Below are 21,786 nucleotides of genomic sequence, written 5' to 3'. Positions count from 1 at the left end.
TCTTAATCCAGCCCGCGGACGGTCCGGGAATCAGCGTATTTTTACATGAATAGAATGTGTCCTTTTATTTAAAATGCATCTCTGGGTTATTTGTAGGGCCTGCCTGGTGTTTTTACATGAGTAGAATGTGTGATTTTATTTAAAATGCATCTCTGAGTTATTTGTGGGGCATAGGAATTTGTTCATATCTCCCCAAAAAATATAGTCCGGCCCACTACATGGTCTGAGGGAAGGTGGACCGGCCCACAGCTGAAAAAGGTTGCTGACCCCTGATCTAGGTGTACTATAAGGTCACCATGTGAAGATATGCTTGCAAAGGGATGGGGATTCATGAAGGCTTTCCACCCTGTCCATTTTATGCATGAACGACCTATGCAAGTGTTATCATTATGGCATGGAACATCAATATGCAATATCTATTGCATCTCTCTCAGTCACCTTAAAAGAATGATATGAATCAGCCCTTACTACACATAACATACACAAAGAGCCTGTGATCCTCATTTCATTTACTTAGAAGGCCTAATAAAGTCAATAAGACTTCCAAGGTAAAGCTGTTTAGGATGGAGTGGCTGTCTTCAGGATCAGGAAGGGTAAATGTTTGTGATACTGCACCGTGAGTGGGGGCTCAACACTTCCCCCATGTCATTTGTCCTAAACCAAATTGCATCCCTAGAGCTAGTTGCCTTGTGGAGCAATACATACGGATATTACCACCGTATATGTATGGGTTTGCCTTGAAGATAAATAGCATCAGCAGGGAAGCAGGCAGTTCTCAGAGGGAAATAGCATGGAGAGAAGGGTTAACCAGTTAGCCATGCTCCCTTCCACAGCACTGGGGTCTCAAGCCACATCAGCTCTTCTAGTGCCATTACTAACTCTTACAACAAAAAACACCACAGGATATCCTATTCATAGCTATCCTGTGACAAGTAGGATTCAGTCCTGATACTTTGCTCTACTTTTGTCTGCAGATGGAACTATATTATTTGGAAAAATATAAGAGTTTTGAGAAGTTGCAAGGCTAACACATACTTGGCATGCAAAAGCGTGTAATACAAATCCATGTGGTTGTTTGTTTTAGGCAAAGAAGCTTTGGTGGTTGAAATCTGAAATGGGGGAGGGGGGAGAGGAAGGCATTTCATCCTTGTGCACAGAAATGTGCATGGCATTTCCCAACCAACTCCTCCTGAAGCTACTTTTCTCCTTACAAGGTTCCAAATAATGTATTTTGCAAGTTTAACAGGCACCCCTGGAGGAGAGTGGCTTGAGGGAAAGCTGTGGAAGAAAAGAAAAGCTAAATAACGAATTAAGCATCTTACTCCCCTCCTGCTTCCATTTCTGACTGTTTCCCTCACAAAACTACTTTGGCTAGAAGAAGCAGGCATCCCATTTCATAATATGTGTTTATATACAGTGTGTTATTTGGACCAGAGTTTCAGATTAATGTAAAAAGTATATGACAGTTACATTGAAAACTATTTCTTAATTTATGACAGTAACAGCAGTCACTTTTGAAGAAGCCATTTATTAAGATAACATGGGCAGAATATGATTGACCATTGAAATAAAGCCCAAGAGCTGTAAGCATTGTTCAACTGAATTATGGAATCTTGGGATTTCACTGTTAGATGGAAATGAGTTTAGTAGTCAGGGTTGAATCTTTTTCTTCAAATCAGAGCTCCTGAACCTCATTGTAACATTGGCCCATTTTGGAAATAATCTTTAAGTGAAGATCAGTGAAGATTCATCAGTTATAGCATCAGAAAACAGTTTCAGCACAACATAAAAAGATGCTAGCAGGAAATAATGTAAATATAGCTTTATAAATTACATCAGGTAACTCCACAAGTAGTATAGCACCCTATGCTTTTTCACATTGGCCCTCAAGAAGAAATGCTTATGGGAAAACTTCAGCATTTAAAACATAGGCACTTCTTTCATTTTAAATCAGATTGTGGAGCATTAAAAAGCATAAGGGTGAAAAAAAGTTCACCAAATAAACTTCTAGGGTTTGCCACACAAAAACTCACTTCTAGGGTCATATATCCAAAATTGTGTCTTTAGAGCTCTAAAACAATGAGGTGGTATGAGCAGTGGTGCTGGCTTTAGAAAAAGTCACTTGATGAAGTTTCCTACAGAGTAGACAGCAAATGATTAGAGCCCTGCTTATTACAGCAGATGGCGAAATGCACCAAAACTGCTAGATGAGCAGAAATGCAGAGCTGCTTACTTTATGATTAAAAACATTCAAAATACAGCACCATACTCTGTACTGGAACTGGTAGCTCTATCCACTATGTTACACTAAGGTGGCTTCTCTCCTGTGTGCATTCGCTTGTGTCTGGCCAGGTGTCCTGACCGGCTAAAGCTTTCCCCACACTCTCCACATGAATATGGCTTCTCTCCTGTGTGCATTCGCTTGTGTCTGGCCAGGTGTCCTGACCGGCTGAAGCTTTTCCCACACTCTCCACATGAATATGGCTTCTCTCCTGTGTGCGTTCGCTTGTGTCTGGCCAGGTTTCCTGACTGGCTGAAGCTTTCCCCACATTCTTCACATGAATATGGCTTCTCTCCTGTGTGCATTCGCTTGTGGCTGGCCAGGTCTCTTGACTGGCTGAAGCTTTCCCCACATTCTTCACATGAATATGGCTTCTCTCCTGTGTGCATTCGCTTGTGCCTGGCCAGGTCTCCTGACTGGCTGAAGCTTTTCCCACACTCTCCACATGAATATGGCTTCTCTCCTGTGTGCATTCGCTTGTGCTTGGCCAGGTCTCCTGACTGGATGAAGCTTTTCCCACACTCTCCACATGAATATGGCTTCTCTCCTGTGTGCGTTCGCTTGTGGACAGCCAGGTGTCCTGACCGGCTGAAGCTTTTCCCACACTCTCCACATGAATATGGCTTCTCTCCTGTGTGCGTTCGCTTGTGGCTGGCCAGGTGTCCTGACCAGCTGAAGCTTTTCCCACACTCTCCACATGAATATGGCTTCTCTCCTGTGTGCGTTCGCTTGTGGCTGGCCAGGTGTCCTGACCAGCTGAAGCTTTTCCCACACTCTCCACATGAATATGGCTTCTCTCCTGTGTGCATTCGCTTGTTCCTGGTCAGGACGCCTGACTGGCTAAAGCTTTTCCCACACTCCCTACATGAATATGGCTTCTCTCTTGTGTGTGTTTGCATGGGAGTGACTAGCACTGATGAGTAGCTGAAACTTCTCCCACACTTTCTAAATGAACATGGTCTCTCTCCTATACATAATTGTTGGGCTGGGTGTGACAGCTGCTTTAAAGTTGTCCCACTTTCATTGCATCTAGAAACCTGCGTTCTACTCTGTGTCTCTTTGTTTATATCTTTTAAAAACAGTGTCTCCTCATCTTTGTCTTTGTAAACACAACTTGGCACTAGGTGCTGCAGCATAGTTCTGTTTGAAGCACTATTTGTGATTTTGAATAGAGATTTCTCTGCTAGGACATTTTCAGGTACTTCAGGCTGTATTCCATATCCTGAATGCCTCCATTTCATATGTCTGTGAAGGTAATCTTTGAAAGTGAAAGCCAATTTGCAGCAGGGACACTGATGGCAGGTGATACCTCGCTCCTGTATCAAACGTGAATTCTGCTTGTGTACTATTTGAGAACAAACAAGATTTGAGTTTTAGTAGCTATTTTCAACCATGCATGACAAATGGGCATATGGGACTACATTATTTAGGAAACTACAGGACCCAACAAGCTCACTGAGAGCCAAGGAAAAAGACACATGCCAAAACAGAGGGTTGTCCTGAAGGAGCAAGCAGCAGTAAGAAGACCAAGACTGGCCACAGCATTCAGAAAGGTCATATTGCATACAGTGGTCAAAACAGCATCATTGACTATATTACATGTATGGGAAACAAAATAGCTTTGACCATGTCATTGCAGAAGTGTTTTACACAATAAAATGAACAAGGGCTCTAAGATATATTTTGTTTTTATTAAATAATATATTAAACTTAATTTTAACTATTCTCACAAATGTGTGAGTTATTTCAGGCTCAAAGAAACCTTAAACCTGTCCAAAAAAAGTAATATTTTTTTGTAAAAAAAATTCTTAAAAATCAATTTATTTTATAACCACAAAAAACACCCTCCTTATTTTTAAAACATAACAAGTACATAGTTACCCCATTCCACAACAAAAGGATGATACACGTGTTAGTTGTGGTTTGCGCGCTATGGCTTATCGAACCTACCAGGAATAAAATGACAAAAATTCACTTTGAATAGTCAGTGACCCTTTTCTTAATACCATTTTTATACCTTATTTCGAAAGAGACCACATTTAGCTTTATTTTGATACCAAAATAAGCCCAACTGGTTGAAAAAACAAAAACAAACAGTAGTTTTTTTCTAAACTGATGCAGAAATTGCATTAGCCTAAATCGCGCAGAAATTGAAATTTTCAAAAAATTCTCCTGTGCACAATTTTGGATGAAAAAAATCTTTACAAATTAATTTGAGGGGTTTTTCTAAACTGACGCAGAAATTGCATAAGCCTAAATTGCGCGAAAAACGAAATTTTCAAAAAATTCTCCTGCTCCCAATTTTGGAGCAAAAAATCTTTAAAAATTAATTTGGTTATCTCATAAGTATCTACACATTTAAAAAATTGAAGAAAATCTGAGTCATGAAAGCACATGGCACCAGGTAATTTGGCGTGGAATGACCCAAAATCTGGAGGTGTGTTAAAATACTGCAATACTATTGAATGCAAATAAAGTCTAAATTTTGGTGCTTTAACTATATTAAAATAGTTCTGAGAGAGAATTTCTTCTATGCCAAATGCATTTCTTATTTTTTAAGATAACACCTGCATACAGAGGAAATTAGATATTTGCACAAGAGACAACTACTGTATATGATGAAATTCTTCCTAATATTACAACAACTGTAGTATTGTTGTGACCTTGGCGGGGTGTGTGTGTGTCAGCCTGTATGATGCTGGAGTCTCTTCTAATTCCATTGTTTAACTAGCCAGGCAAATTCCTTGGCGAGTTAATGGCCCTAAGTATGGTCAATAGTATAACAAAGCAAGTTGTTCTGTGCCAGAGGACAAATGGGTGCCCCCTCTCACCTGACTGGTAGTTAGAAGGACAATAGCCAGTTGTGTGTGGCACCTGGGTTAGAAGCAAAGCAGAAGCCAGAAAGTGAGAAACATACTTGATTTCTATTCGAATCAAAGGCTGTGACTATGGAAGAAGCAATATATTTTGGGGTGTTGATTCTGTGAGTCCCTCCATCACAGGCTCAGGTTGTATATTTGTATAAATAAATAAATAAATAAATCTTAAAGACACCACAGACTCTGATGTCCCTCATTCCTAGAATCTCTGGAATTTCACACCGCTCAGAGAGTGGGGTGATGTTCAACAATATATTGGCATGCTATGTGAGGGGGTCTACCATGAACCAAGGTGTGACAACCTCCCAGCTGATGGATTTTGACTGAGGGGGAAAGCCATATTTAACAAATGTGGGACAATCCACGGGGATGTTGTACTGCACAAGTTCCCACTGAAATAAATAGGAGAGGTATAGTAATATTTGTATGACGCCTCCATTCCTTTCAAAGAGACAGGCACAGAATAATATCCTGGTGGACTATGTCTCATATTACTGGCAGGTGTGTTGTTACTTCACTTTCCTGCAGCAGGCAGCAATATGACTTGTGCCAGCCTGCTCAAGGCTGGCACCACTCCCATGCTCTACATATGAGAAGACTTAAGAACTGGAGTCATGTTCAAAAGTCATACAAGCACTACCACTATGTCAAAAACGCAGCACCAGTCTTTTCAGCCCACATATTCACCATGCAAAATTGATCCTAATCCTTGTGCATTTCTCTGCAACATGAAAGCTTTCCCCCAGCTGTCCTACATTTCTCTTACCTCAACCACCCTTCTAGCTCTACAATTCTATGGTTCTATGAACTAGTCCTTTAGATTTACTGTATATAACACATAGAAATATGAAGATATATTAGATGTATCCAGGAGAATGCTGCCTAAGACAAACAAAAGAAGCAATAACAGATTTCAGTGTTAGGGAAGATTTAAAACAATGCATGATTATTATACCTTTTCTTGATTTCCATCTAGAGCCCCACTTGATGCCAAGCTCCTTTCCATATTCTTCTCCATACCAAACCAGAAGCTCAGAATGAATAAGGATTATTTTACATGCTCTGTAGTAGATTTTCCCATGATACTGGAAGGCAACAAGATTTTGCTCTTCCTCATTCCGGGCACAGTTAACATATCTGAAAGTTCATTGTTAAGAGGGTAACTAAAAGTACTCAGTCAGGGAAGCTGGAAATTAGAGAAGTACTATGAAGCATAACAATTGCATTACTTTCTTCTATTATTCAAGTAATGAAATGTACAGCTGAAATATTTTAAATTTGTTGAACACTGGGCATATTATACACTGGAGGTTACAACACACAACAGAATTTTGTAAAATAAACTTTGGTCTTCTTACCTGTGGTAACTTCACTTTCTTTTTTTTATGGTGGTAGAAGAATATATTTGTCTGGGTTGCTCCTCCCATTCATTTCAGAAGCAAGACTTATGCAGACTACCAGGCATTTGCTCTACTAGGAATGATGAACCCATAGCTTTGACTGATCCTACTAAGCAGTTTAGTGGCCCACCACTCTCTTTCCAAACCAAGATATTCTTTTTACCTTTGAAAGGTGCCACTTCTCTCTCTAGTACTGGCACTACTGAACTTTGGTAAATAGTGCACAATTTGCAAAGCAGTATGCAGAAAAAATACACTGGTAAGACTGCTGTTGAAAGGATAAAGAAAACTTAACATTTATTAGTCTTGGAGGAGGAACCATTCTATGTATAGATTTTACATGTAGCCAAGATGCAGCCACTAGCACAAGCTAACTCATACTGACTACTTGGAGAAGCAGAAAAGAATTAAGGCCTGAAAGGAAGTGACCTACTTTACTGACAAGCATTTACTAAAAGAGAAGGAATCAGTGAAGAAGGAAGAACAGGTTGCATTTCTGTCTATTCCTCACCACAGTTCAAGCAGGTTATTGCAAATGTTGTGCTTTACTCCCAACAGTTAAAAGATACAGTGGTACCTCTGGTTACGTACTTAATTCGTTCTGGAGGTCTGTTCTTAACCTGAAACTGTTCTTAACCTGAAGCACCACTTTAACTAATGGGTCGTGCAGCGCTGCCGCTGCCCAATTTGTGTTCTCATCCTGAAGCAAAATTCTTAACCCGAGGCACTATTTCTGGGTTAGCGGAGTCTGTAACCTGAAGCGTATGTAACCCGAGGTACCACTGTATTAAGAGTACGGATGGGTAACCTGTAGGCACCCAGAATGACATTTAAGTTATTCTGTTCTATTGGCCTTTCCAGGTGTATGAAGACCTTTGTTTTAAAAGTCTCTCTTCATTTAGTTTGATCAAGGATGTTTACCTCATCCAGTTGGAATTAGTTTCATCCTTTCCATCAATGTAAACATAGCAGTTTTGCCCCCTAGTAATCTGTAATTAAAATAGACACGAAACACACACATCAATATGGTAACACTACAACAATATGTAGGATGTTAAGGGGCTCTGCTCCCCTGCTTGCTTTGGTCATCAGCCCTTTCCCCCTATTAACCCCCTTAGAGTTTCCCCTTCCCACTGAATGCAACTACTAAGAACCCTTTTCACCCTCTCAAACCTATGTTCGAAAGCACAACTCTCGTTTCTGCAGCCCTGCTTTGCACCCGTTTTCACCTTCACCTCCATGTCTCCCCCTTCTTTTGTGCAACCCCAACAGGCACAAAGACCACCCCCATGGTAATATCCTGCATCTTCCTCTTCCCACATATTGCAACTACTAAGAACCCTTTTCACCTTTTGCCTAATTATGAAGCCACCCTCCCCACCTATTCTGTAGCTCTGTTTCCTGGCAGGCTTGTTTTCTGGATTCTCGTCATTTTCTTTCAAGGAGTTTTCCTGGAGTTTTAAAACTTGGTGTTTAAATAATTTAGAATAGTCTAAGTGGTGAACTATACGGTACTTTTTATTTTAATAAGACAATTCACTTTGAATAAACAAATAAGCAGAAGCAATAAAATATTGGTTTGGGTGAGAAATACATTTCAAGAACTTCCCTGGCTTTTTTGCTTAAGGTACCGTATTTTTTGCACCATAACACTCACTTTTCCCCTCTTAGAAAGTAAGGGGAAATGTCTCTCCGTGTTATGGAGCGAATGCCTATGGGTGGCATGGGGGGGGGTCTGCTGCAGTTGTGAGCAGAGGATCCATGGTTCCCCTTCCTTCCCTCCTCCGTGGCTCGCTTTGAAACAGCAAAGCGGGAGAGGAGCCGCTTACACAAGTGTAAGCGACTCCTGTCTGGTTGGCTGCTTTAAACCGTGCTCTCTGTCCCTCTCTCCTCCCCACTCAGCTCGCTAAATAGCAGCAAAGCTTTTCAGCTCTCTAAGCCGGGGAGGAGGGAGAGAAGCAGAGCCTGATTGTTTTAAAGGAGCAAAGCGGGAGAGGAGAGGAGCCTTCTCCCCTTATACCCCTCTTCTGCATTATTAGCAGCATCCTTCTCCACCCGCCCCACGCATGCTCCTTGTCCCTTGCGTGCTTTTCCTTCCCTCCCCACTTAAAACGTGGTTACAAAGCACGGATCCACATGGATCCTCAGGATTTTTGCATTGGGCTATCCCAAACTCACCGTCAGATCACATGTCTGTGGCCATTGCATGAACCACAAAAATCATACATCCACTGTTTCGTTTAGAATATTTTTTTCCTTGTTTTCCTCCTCTAAAAATTACGTGCGTGTTATGGTCAGGTGCGTGTTATAGAGCGAAAAATACGGTATATGTCTCACCATTGCATAGGTATATTATCTGCATGTGTCTGTTATCTGGCTAGACTCCATAGTCAAGATGGGTACTTTCTGCTTTTAAAGTTATAATCATTTTTGTTAAAGATACTCCCCAGGATGCACACAGCAGATAGTTAATTCATTATTGTCTCAAGCAAACACTTACAGTACAAACAACTGCCCACTTGTGCACATTCTAGTTGCATGCAGCAGCATACACATGCCGTTTTTGGTGCAGCAAGGGGGCAGAACAGGGCAGGGGCAGAATAGAGTTGAAGGGACTTGCCTTCATCTAGAAAGTAGTTCTATAGCTCCAAATAACCACACTGCCTAATTCCCAGGCCTGTGCTCTGTGGAGCAGTTGCAGCAACAAGGGGAGCCACCCCCCTCCACTAGTTTATGTACCTCTCATTGATGGGCCACAGAAGAAGAAGAAGAAGAAGAAGAAGAAGAAGAAGAAGAGGAGGAGGAGGAGGAGTTTGGATTTGATATCCCGCCTTTCACTCCCCTTCAGGAGTCTCAAAGCGGCTAACATTCTCCTTTCCCTTCCTCCCCCACAACAAACACTCTGTGAGGTGAGTGGGGCTGAGAGACTTCAGAGAAGTGTGACTGGCCCAAGGTCACCCAGCAGCTGCATGTGGAGGAGCGGAGACGCAAACCCGGTTCCCCAGATTACGAGACTACCGCTCTTAACCACTACACCACACTGGCTCTCACAGTGGCTACACCTGCATGGAAGCTGTCTCTGCTCTTCCTTCTTCAATCCCCTCCTGGTTTTAGGAGACAGTGGTGCAGGAGAGTATGGGGAAGAACCCAACTCTTCCCTTGCCTGACCTGCCTCTTTCCCCTCTGCCTCCAACACATCCTGTGCTCCAACCTCCAGCTCTGAAGCTTCCCCTGTCTGACTCTTGCCCCCTGGCTGGTACAGGTTGCCACAACAGATCCCCTCTCCCGAGTCCAGCCCCGCTACCCCAGTGCACATTTGTCTACGTCCTGCAAGGCCCTGACAATTCTGCATTGAACCATCTATGATCTTGCTGCAATTCAAATTGTGTTTCAACATTGGGTGGTGACAGACAGCAATAGGATTGCTTGTATTCATTAACATTTGAGTTCTGATACACTAAAATGAAAAAGTTCACCATTCTGAGTTATTGTTTCAAATTTTCTTTCATTAAATGCATTTTAACATACAATTTTTAGCCCACTTCTACAACATTCAAGGAAGTTTATTCATAATTGATATTCCATCAAATCATACTTAAAAACAGAGGATTATTAAACAGAAAAGGCAGAAACTTTCTTGACCACTTTCATAAAACTTAAAAGGATGAAGGAACAAGACTTCTCTAAGGAGGGAGTTCCAACACTTTGGCTCCATCAGGAAGAAGGTTCTACTTCCTGTACTCACAAGCTTGACATTGTAAAGGGAAGGAGCACTGAACAAAGTCATTTGACTCTGCCTGGAGGGTGGGGTTTGTTCATTCAGCAAGGTGGTACTCTACATGGAATTTTTTTTAAAATAAAAGTGCTGTGAGTAAATCATACCAGCCAAGAATAACCACTGTTGGCTGCTTCTTCTTCCTCTGTGATTTTCCCTTCATAGGGCCCAAAATGAATTCCTGGAGGCAGAATTTCTCCTTCATTCCAGACTCCAAAGCCAGCTTTGGGGATACCTGATGGGCCAATTCTCAAACCTGGAGGTAAAGTGAGGGTGGCCCTCTCTTCCAGTCCTATTTCTACTGCTGTATCCTTGATGAAAACTGGAGAACCATGAACTGAACATTCATCAATAAAGAATAGCAGGCAGTATTCACAAACTAGGAAGGGAAAGAAAGATAAGTGAGACATGATGCTGCAGGACGTTTTTTCCATCAATGAGTTTTTTCAAATAGCTACAGTTATGATTGGCAATCTATATAAATATTTAAAGTTGTAAAACGTGGGGGATTTGTGTCAATGTGCAATAATTATTACAATGAATTTTGTGGTCGGCTCTCCAACTGAAGCTCTGGTCTTGGGGAATGGTGATATGGACAGGGCTACTGTACTGCTTCAGGGGATAAGGATGCCAGGGGTGGGAGTCTACTTATGGGGCAGTCCAGAGAGCAAGGTTGGGTTCACAACCTAAGGTCACATTGAGGGGGTGGTCAATAAGAGAAGCAAAGTCCAGTCACAGGCCAAAGTCACAAACAAAAAGAACACAGGTTCTCAGCAAGAAATGGAAGTTGTTCCAAGAAACTTCCCCAAGGACTGAATACATTTTTCCATGAGCCTGCTAAGCCCCACCTTAGACATAGCATATATATTCAGCAGATAATCTAATTGCAGCAGACAGAATCCTGTCTGGTTCTAGGCATAGTCAGCCTGATAGTTGTTGTTTTAAAATAATATTTATTAAATATTTATCAGTATACAAAAATATGTGCATTGTCTCTTTTTTCAAGTTGTGTTTTCTACAGATCAGTTTCATTTGTTGTGAGACGTTAGTGTTGCAAACAGTATGAGGTTGGGAAGAAAAGATGGGGAAAGTAGGGGAGGGGTGATGGTGTGTAGGATAGTTTTACGAACCCTGATAGTTCCATTTAACAATAGTTCTAGCACCATAGGGTGCTCCAAGGCTTCATGGTACAGTTGGATGAATTCAGGGAAATGTTTCATTATTTCTTATGTTTGTCATTGCCCATAAATGTTAAGAAGGATTATTTCCCCTGCTATGCAACCTTGGCATTCCCTATCAGAATATTAAGTGGTATTGACGTGTTTCCCATTGGATTCTCTTTGAAGAAGGAAGGATTTCCCCCCTAAACTAGTTTAGCCGCTAACATTTGGTTGGTTGATTTTCCTTTTCTTATAGTGTGTAACCATACTTTAATTGCACAAATTCCCTCAAGCTATTACTGGCTGTATCTGCTAACTCTGAGTGGCACACTGTGGTCCACAGATGACAGCTGCACCCTAGGAGTGGTTATGGGTAGATGGACAGTCTATTCTTATTCTATGGGATTGGTCTACATAGTCTTTGGATACTGTCATCTCTATGAGTATGAAATATGTGTTTGTTGTTGGCACTTCTATAGCATATGTAGTCCTTTCAAAAACCTCTGTGTTGTGTCCAGTTAATTCTTACTCAGAGAAGTCATTTTCAAATCAAATGATCTAATTTAGTAATATTAAATATTAAATTAATTACAATGGGTCTAAACTGAGTAAGCCTAGCATTGGCTTTAACCCTTTATCACATTCTGCCAGTTTCTGACAAATCAAGAACAGCATTAGTTCAGTTCAACTGCCACAGATTACTTGTACAGATTCTGACATTAAGACCACCTCCAGTTTAGAGAAGGGCTAGGGTAACTGCAGACCTTCTGTACATCACCCATCATCCGTGAATATAATCAAATTGCGAGTCTATTGTGAATAAATGGCCCATGGCAAATTTATAGGAAATTTATTTTCTTTTTAATAATAATAATAATAATAAATTTTTATTTATATCCCGCCCTCCCCAGCCGAAGCCGGGCTCAGGGCGGCTAACAACACTAAAAAAGTGCAACAATATAAAAACATCATAAGAATTAATTAAAATCAAAATTAATGGCAACCATAAACTAAAGTATTGTAAAGATTGCTGAAGGAGGGAGTCAGGCTGTGCCCTAACCAAAGGCCTGGTGGAACAGCTCTGTCTTGCAGGCCCTGCGGAAAGATGTCAAGTCCTGCAGGGCCCTTGTCTCTTGTGACAGAGCGTTCCACCAGGTTGGAGCCGCAGCCGAAAAAGCCCTGGCTCTAGTTGAGGCCAGCCTAACCTCTCTGTGGCCTGGGACCTTCAAGATGTTTTTATTAGAGGACCGTAAGTTCCTCTGTGGGGCATACCAGGAGAGGCGGTCCCGTAAATACGAGGGTCCTAGGCCGTATAGGGCTTTAAAGGTTAAAACCAGCACCTTAAACCTGATCCTGTACTCCACTGGGAGCCAGTGCAGCTGGTATAGCACCGGATGAATGTGATCCCGCAGCGAAGATTTTAAAATGCGATTGGGAATACTGATTTTAAAATCGCATTTTAAAATGCGATTGGGAATACTGATTATAGCTCAGGAACTTTTTATATGAAAGTCTGATGTACTTTCTTACAAAAACCTGAACCTGAAAAATATGTAATAGAATATCTAAAAGCACTGTTTTATAAATATTTTTCCAAGGCAACATAAGAATTGAAGATGGAAAATGCTGATTATAAACTTACACAAGTAATCATCATCATTTGGCTCATTTATTTCCATATATGTTTTTCTCTCCCTCTTCCGCAAACTGTATGTACTAACTTCTTTCTCCTGATCTCTTTTCTTATTCTTTGCTTTCCCCGACAAAGCTTTCTTCTCAATATCTGAAGTATATAATCTAATTTTGTAACGCATAAACTCATGGAAAGCAAAAGTACATGGAATACAAGAACTTGAATCACATTAGGTATGTTTAGGTGTTCACATTAGTCCCTGCTTGCCTTGCTCATGTGTAGGATTTGCATATAAGCAGAATGCCTGAATATATCTACTTTTGTTTCTGCAAGATGTGTGTAGAACCCTGTGGGATATTCTATTCTGAAATGGCATTGTCTGCTTATAATAAAATCTTCTATAGTTTCAGCATTTCTAACAAGTCACATAAGAATAGCAGATGGTAAAGAACATAGGATGAACATACCACACTGGACATGAAGTGACAGATACAGTGTGCTGAGAATTAAAATGTTCCCTATTTCCTCCTGAAGATTTTGCTTGGCTGTGCTCCAAAACGTTTCACTAGGCATCTAAACAGAATTAGTTATGCTCTTTACTAGCGATGCTTAATTACCTAGATTGGCTGAGAGCCTGGATATGTGACAATGTGGCTCACAGGCAGCAAAATATTAACCAATCTTGCTCCGACCTAGAAATACCATACTAAACCATAGCCCTTTTCAGAATGAGACAAAACCACCTAAAAAATCCCCAACTTTCATTAAGCACAAAGAATATCTTTTAACATGGACATGTCTGCATTTAAGTGCAGCTTATCAATGTTAGAAATTTAATTCTGAGTCAATTTTCATATTTCATGGTTGCAGGAATGCCTGGTCCTGTTAACATGGATAAGCTCACACTTAAACATCACTATTAACACACCCTGTCCCTTTCATGCCCCATCTCCTTCCATATTTGACTCATGTAAAGTCTTTCACAGTGTAATTGGCTAGGTGGATTTGAACTGCTTGAGCAGCTGCACAGTGTAAGCTCTCTGTCATTTTGCTGCACTGGACTTGAAAACAACATGCAACATTGTTTTTGCTCTTACATACAATTACATCAAAAAAATTTCTCTTACACAGATCATAAGATCAGATCATTAGAAAAACTTCCAGTTCCAGTTTTGGAGAGTGCCCTTTACAATTAAATGTCAAAAAGCTGTAAAGAACACAGTGGGCAGAGTAATTATTATTTTAAAATATTAAGAAAATAAATAAATGGCTCTCTACCAAGCACTTACCAGTCTTTGATTCTGCTGCAATGTCTGTAGTATGAACATCTGCACATGTATTTTTGTCAGTTTTCTTTATATGTTCTTGGTCTTTGGAAGTAAGTCCCATAGTGTTTATTTGCTTATTCTGCAACAAAAAGTTGTTTTCTATTAAATCTTAACATATTTTGGTCTTTGTGGAAGCTGCCCAGAGTGGCTGGGGAAACCCAGCCAGATGGGCGGGGTACAAATAAATTATTATTATTATTATTATTATTATTATTATTATTATTATTATCATCTCAAATAACACTCATAAAGAATTAAGAGGGGGCTTGTGAATCATGTGTATTTACTGGGTGTTAAAAGTGATCATATTAATTTAGATCTTCTTAAATATTTCCACAATGGCAGTTATCATTTAGACAAATTACCAGTTAGTATATTCAGTTACAAGACAGTCCCAAGCCATATTTAATTATTTATTTTTCTCAGGAATCTCTCCTTTGGCTATAGAGTACAATGTTTAGCAAAAGTATGGTACATGGAAATAACTTTGAAGATGTGACTATTATTGCTAACACCCAGAAAGACCTTCAAACATGAACAGAAAATGAATTGTTGCAGCAATCATGACTTAAATGTATGAACATATTATATATTTGACTTTCAACCCAATGAAATAGCTACATAGTGTCCTCATGTTGAAAAGGTTGTGTTGTCTGGGGCTGACTAGAATTCAAAACACCTAGAGAAGGGTTGTCAACCTGCTCCCTACTGCCCACTAGTGGGCGTTTCAGGATTCTAGGTGGGCGGTAGGGGGTTAATTAATCTAAAGCAGCATTAATCTAAAGCAGCAGCTACTAACTATATTGGCTGTATACACTGATAATGTGCAAGCTAGTGTCCAGCTGTGTTCTGTTCCCCTTCCCTCAATTAGTGCTTCCACATACTTAAAAAAAGAAAGAAAATATTTTTCACAGTCTTTCAGTGTGTCAGCAAATAGTGTGGGTTTTGTGAACTACAGGTCACCCTGTCAGATGGGTAGCTTATCCTCAGTCTCCTACACACTTGATTCCAGAGTTTGTGTTGATTTCAGAGTTTGTTTCTTTGTTTCAGTTGTTTGTTTGGGTTCTTCCTTTGTTTGAAAGTGTAATGTTATGATCACTTACTACAAACGTCAAATTGTTTCTCTAAAAGCTAATGATTGTAAACAATAAATTTCCACTCAAATAAAAAAACCCTGCTTTTATTAATATCTTTATTTCCATATCAGGGCAAACACATGAAATGTTTCTCCAAACTATTTTGATTCGATGTTTGCTAGAATCATCAGACAAACAAAAAAACAGAAATTGCAAATCACTTGAAATATCCAAAACTATCTTACTTGATCAAGAGGGTACTTTTTTTTCTTTTCCTCTTTCCAGCTATTCAGGTTACACGGTGTCCTAAAAGATTTTACTGGAAATAAGAAGCAAACTAATATTTTAGAAATTAAAATATTATCACTGAACATATAAACCCAGGAGAGAGGGGGGGGGGATAAAGGGTGTATTGTGCAATATATACACAAACTTTGGTATTTATACCAGTCAATCATTTGGAGAAAGCTATAGCTCCAAACCATCCACTAAATTTCTCCAGTACCTGCCAGCCAGTTCTCCATGGTAATTTCCAGGCGTATATTTGCAAAAATGTGTTGTTATAATAATAAAAAAATATTATTTATACCCCGCCCATCTGGCTGGGTTTCCCCAGCCACTGTTTCACCAGTAGAAAGACATTTGGTAGCATGAATGATAAAAACAATAATGCCTCAATAAATGTCTCTTGATTGATTGATTGATTGATTGATTGATGTTTAGAATATTTTCTCTGCATCTTAACTTTTATTATGACTATGAATGCATCATCACAGGAATGTATCCCATGATATTACACATTGTGTTGCCAAGAAAAAGGAATGAACATAGGAAACTGCTATATACTAAGTCAGACCATTGGTCCATCCATCTCAGTATTGTTGACACGGTCCAGCAGTGGCCCTCCAGGGGTCCTGACACAAGTCTTTCCCAGCTCTACCTGGAAATGCCAGTGACTAAACCTGAGAGTTTTTCTGTGCAAAACACATGCTGTACCACTGAGCTCCAGACTTTCCTTATATGATTGTATATACATGGAATGAATGGGAATATAGGGACAATATGACAATAACCTCATTGCTGATACAGTATTGAATTAATGAAACACCATTAGATGCTCAGCTTTAGAATGAATATAAAACCATTCTAATGCAAAAGATTAATATTCAATAAAAAGAATACAGCAAAATTGCAACCTGATCTATGCACCAGAGTACACAGTATAGCAACAGAACGGAGATGGGGAACCAGTGCCCCTCCAATTGTTGTTGAACTCCATCTCCCATTAGTCCCAGCCAGCATGGCTAATGGTGAAGGATTACAGGAGTCATATCTGGAGGGCCACTCATTCCCCATCATTGCAACAGAATATTCATATAGGTAGAGCAAAGGAAAATCAAGTATGAGACATAAGGGCTATTAGTAGTGACGAGCAAAATGAACCAATGTAGATGAGTTGGGTCACATCACATAAACTACATTTTGTTACATTCATCAGCTGCATCTCACAAAATTAATGTAACTAAAGTAATAGATATGTCATTCACCAGAAAGAGACAAATGCAGTCAATCATAGAGCATTTATCTTTCAATTAGCTGTGATGGCTAAATGGAATGCCCATGTTCAGATATATGCTAAGTTGATTGAAGGGACAACAGAAAGGGGGAGCATTGCCTTCATGCCCTGCTTATGGGCTTCCCAGAAGAATCTGGCTAGGCACTGTGGGAAACAGGATGGTCTGTTCCAGCAGAATTTTTCTTAGACTTTACTGCTGGTGAGGGGTATGGCCTGCAAAGAGTTCTATGGCCCGTATACAGAAGCCTGGAGGGCTGGATGTATTCAGGAATGACTATAGTAATCATTTACCTATAGATTTTGGTGTCCATTCCTCATCAGACTCAGAGGACTCATTTGTAGTTTTGGGAGGTTGCCGTGCATGATACATAAATGTTGGTTTAGGTGTAGGAAGACCTAAAAAAAATAATCAGGTATAAGATACTATAAAAGTTGTTGTCTGCAAACATCTTATTGAAAGAATGCTTCCAGAAATTTGTCTCTGTTCAACTGATGTCAAATGCCAATAAAAGACAAAATAATCAATATTGTGCTATGGGAAAACTAGGCCCTTCCCACCCCCCAGAATCTGTATCCAATGTGAAAGGCTTCAGATCACTTGCCACATAGTATACCTAGCCAAAAGGTTTTGTTAAAAAGAAAAAAAAGTACTGTATCAGTGAAAGACCAATCTATCCTCTGCAGTCCGCAACATGGGAGAGGTGTGGGAAAAGGAGACAAATGTTTCAATGGTATCTTACAGAGCAATTCTAAGAAACTCAAAAGTAAGCCCTATTGCTTTCAATTGGGGTCTACAACCAGGAAAGTGGATTAGATTGCAGCCAATGTGCAACTTAACTGATTCAACCCAGTAACTTAACCAAGCATATAAAGTGAAGTCATGCTTGGAAAAGAATTTGAATCCAGACCTCCCAGGTACAATTTCAGCATTATTTCTAGTTCCATACTTCTTTCATTAATCTCTCTTTGCCTTCTCTACTGGTCCTAATTCTGCCTACAGAGTTCTAAATTTTAACCTTTTTACAAACATAGTTAATATATGGTGTAATTGAGCTGAGCTTCAGGCTGTAATCATTGAGAGCCCTTGGAAGCCTGACAGTTATACTTTTAAATACACACTAAAATATATGCTTTGCTAACTTTAACATGTCACATAGATGAACCCTTTGAATATTACTATTTGATAAAGGTAAAATAAGGTGCAAGAGTGAACAATTCTTCCATTGTTCTTCAACTCAGCTAAATAATCTATACTCCTTCCTTACTTTTCAGTAATTTCTCTCACCTAATTGAGTCATAAACTCATAGTTCTCTTTCATATTCTTATAACGAATTTTTTCCCATTCTCCCATTTCAGCCCATTGCTCTTTAGGGAAGTAGATGGCCAGCCCTTTAAAAGTATCTTCAGCCTAGTACACAGGAAGAAAGGGGGTACAGACACATAATATCATGTGTTTTACTTAGAAACAAGCACTTTACAAGTAAAGTGAAATCAATCAGTGAAATTACACACTTTTAAATTTGCACACCAATTAATTGATGGGTCTAACAACAAGCTAAGTTGCTCGGACTGCTCTTGAAAGTCCAGTTGTTGTACAAGCTGAGCAGCTGCCATACTTTACCATGTCCCTGAACCAGATCTATTTAAAACAAAATTTAGCTATGGCTTTCCTGTCCAGTCTGCACCCAAAGTTTCCAAATTGCATGGAAATTCTACACTACTTTGCCAACTTTGAATGATTGCTGCATGTTATCAGGCATTGGCAACTACAGATAAAGTGTCATGTGACTGTAGCATGATTGTCAAGGTTCCCATCTTTATGGGCCTCTCCAGCAATAACTGAGCTACATGTGAAATCTTATTATTTAGACCTCTTAAATTATATATTATTTCCCCATTATTTTTCTTTAATTAAAACATTTGTGCGTGACTTCCCCAAGCTAAAAGCAGCAAGTCTCAACTTGCAGAAGCTTGCCACATTTTAGGATGGAAGGTCTCTTTACGGGATATTTGCTTACTCCAAATTCCTCACCTTGGGCTTCTGCCCCCTTTTCTTATGGCTCGGCTTTTTGACCCCCTCTGTAGAACCCCTGTCTAAGCAACTATTTTGGGGGCTACCTGACCCCGACTTCCCCCCCTCAGCACTTTTTGTAAGAAGAGAATCAGAAGGAGGCGGTGCCCCAGTGGCTCCTTTCTCCAAGTGCTCTCCTCTCAGATCTCTGGGATCATTTTCCATGAGATCTCCCCCACTGGGAACAGGCCATTCAGCCTCAGTTGCCCTCTTCCCTGGGGTATAGTTCTTGTCAGATGCCTCTCTCCTCATCCCTCCCACTTCTCCCCTGCTGGAACCGCCCCTGCCCTCCTGCCCTTGGCATTCATCATCCCTGAGCATCTCTTGCCCCAACCTCCGAGCTTCTGTCCCAGGAGGTATTTCTTCCCACATTCCCTGGGCTCCTGCCCCAGCTGGCATTTTCTGCCCTCTTTCCTGGGCTTCTGTCCCAGTGGGCATCTCCCCTCCAGATGCCATTTCTCTCCCCCTCCCTCAGTTCCCAAATTTCAGCCCAGTTTAATCATCTCTCCCTCCTCAGTCTCCTTCCATCCCAGTCAACTTTCTTTCTCCCCTTTCCTCCCTCAGCCCAAACTGGGCATTTCCTCCTTTAATCTTGGGGGGGGGGTTCAGCCCTAGACTTTGGGCTTCCCTGCTCTACAAGCAGCGAGGGAACTGTTTAAACTTCGCCCCTCTCTGAAATCCTCCCCGCCACAGCCCAGCCTTTTCGCTCAGCCCCATAGAGCCACCTCCTTCCCTCAGCGAGAGGGAAAAGGCGCCAAAAATCGCGCGAGCCAATGAGCGACAAGAGCTGGTGAGCTGCAGCCAATCATCGGGCAGCGCGGGAAATTTCTCTCTCTCGTTTTACAGGTTGCTGCCAGGGTGCTGCGTTCGTTGGTGGTGGGTTTTTTGTTTTACCTCAGGCAAGAGGGGGGGGAGGGGCAAGTGTAGAAAAGCGGGAATCTTCTATCCTGAGGAAAATGTTTCCTTGCAAGGAAGGGAATCCAGGATTTCATGGGGAAGGAAGAATACCAGTCGCAGTAGTACTGGAGGAGGAGGGTGGTCTTCAGAAAGAGCTGGTGGAGGAAAACCAGAGTTTGAAGGGAACTTGTCACAAAGGATGGCATGCCTCTGAGCATGTGCAAAGTACCTTTCCCCCTTGCCATTAAGTAGCCACCACAGGCAGCGCCCCACACATCTGGGACTGAGGAAAAGCTGGAATAATAATAATAATAATAATAATAATAATAATAATGGCTTGAACCCCATCCATCGGACTGGGTTGCCCCAGCCCCTTTGGGCAGCTTCCAACAAAATATAAAAACACATAGAAACACCAGACATTTAAAAACTTCCCCATACAGGGCTTCTTTTTCCAGATGTCTGCAGGAAGTCCCAGGGTTGTTTATCTCTTTGACATCTAATGGGAAGGTGTTCCACAAGAATACTATATTCCCCTGACTATGAGGGGAAGAGGGAAAGTGGGCAGGAAAAAGGACCAGTGATGTGATTGATTTTAAGCTTTTGGAGCCGTTTCCGCTGTTTCCCCCCCTCTTTTTTAAAAATTCGTCTTTATTGATTTAAAATATCATCTTACATATATATTACAAATAGTTACATCAAAATTAAACAAAAAGTATAATAGAAAGATAAAGGAAATAAAAATAAAAAGCAAAAAAGAGCTAACAATAATAAATGAATATTGGTTATAACATCCTGTCTTTTCTAATAAAGTCTTCTGAAAAAAACTTCCAATCGTTCTCGTTGTACTTTTCCTATTGTCTTAATTTTATCGCACAGTTTGTTTTACAACGTCATGTATATTCATCTAGTATATTTATTCCATTTGTTTATTATATACAAGTATCATTCAGTTCTGCTAGGATGACATCATTATTACAATGTAATCTTATATATTCTTTGAATAGTCTCTATTCTCTGAATTTTTTTATTTATTTGGGGCTCCTCTGACTTTTCCGGTCAGCTTTGCTAATTGAAAGTACTCTAGCATGAGTGATTGCCAATCTATTATTGTAGTTGTTGTGTCACATTTCCAGCTTCTGGCTATCAGTATTCTTGCAGCTGTAATTGAATACATAAGCAGTGGTCTTGTATTTTGCTTTATTTCTATTGGCAGTATTAATAGAAGGAAAATCTCTGGCCTTTTTTAAAAAATAAGTTTAAATAATTTCTTAAATTCATCATATATTTTATTGCAAAACTCGCTTATAACCATACAAGTCCACAACATATAATTGTTGTTGTTGTTTAGTCGTTTAGTCGTGTCCGACTCTTCGTGACCCCATGGACCAGAGCACGCCAGGCACTTCTGTCCTCCACTGCCTCCCGCAGTTTGATCAAACTCATGCTGGTAGCTTCAAGAACACCATCCAACCATCTCATTCTCTGTCGTCCCCTTCTCCTTGTGCCCTCCATCTTTCCCAACATCAGGGTCTTTTCCAGGGAGTCTTCTCTTCTCATGAGGTGGCCAAAGTATTGGAGCCTCAGCTTCACGATCTGTCCTTCCAGTGAGCGCTCAGGGCTGATTTCCTTCAGAATGGAGAGGTTTGATCTCCTTGCAGTCCATGGGACTCTCAAGAGTCTCCTCCAGCACCATAATTCAAAAGCAT

General features: G+C 40.5%; 1 protein-coding gene across 1 annotated transcript; it reads right to left on the bottom strand.

Annotated features, from left to right (window-relative positions):
• Window positions 1-1,080: 1,080 nt before the first annotated feature.
• LOC309537638 (histone-lysine N-methyltransferase PRDM9-like) lies at window positions 1,081-19,895 on the bottom strand (the record flags this gene model as incomplete). Its single annotated transcript, XM_082232530.1, has 11 exons — window positions 19,142-19,895; window positions 18,394-18,517; window positions 17,400-17,504; window positions 15,778-15,851; window positions 14,418-14,535; window positions 13,138-13,278; window positions 10,443-10,714; window positions 7,482-7,549; window positions 6,116-6,297; window positions 2,550-3,626; window positions 1,081-1,109 (listed from the first exon to the last, which is right to left on the bottom strand). Exons 1-11 carry the CDS (start codon window positions 19,634-19,636, stop codon window positions 1,081-1,083), a joined length of 2,685 nt encoding a protein of 894 aa, XP_082088656.1. The 5' UTR covers window positions 19,637-19,895.
• Between the last annotated feature and the right edge of the window lie 1,891 nt (window positions 19,896-21,786).

Source organism: Podarcis vaucheri, assembly GCF_965113315.1.
Source record: "Podarcis vaucheri genome assembly, chromosome: 7".
Classification (NCBI taxonomy): domain Eukaryota; kingdom Metazoa; phylum Chordata; class Lepidosauria; order Squamata; family Lacertidae; genus Podarcis; species Podarcis vaucheri.
The sequence above is the reverse complement of the archived record's forward strand: the minus strand, read 5'-3'. Positions and strand labels throughout refer to the sequence as shown.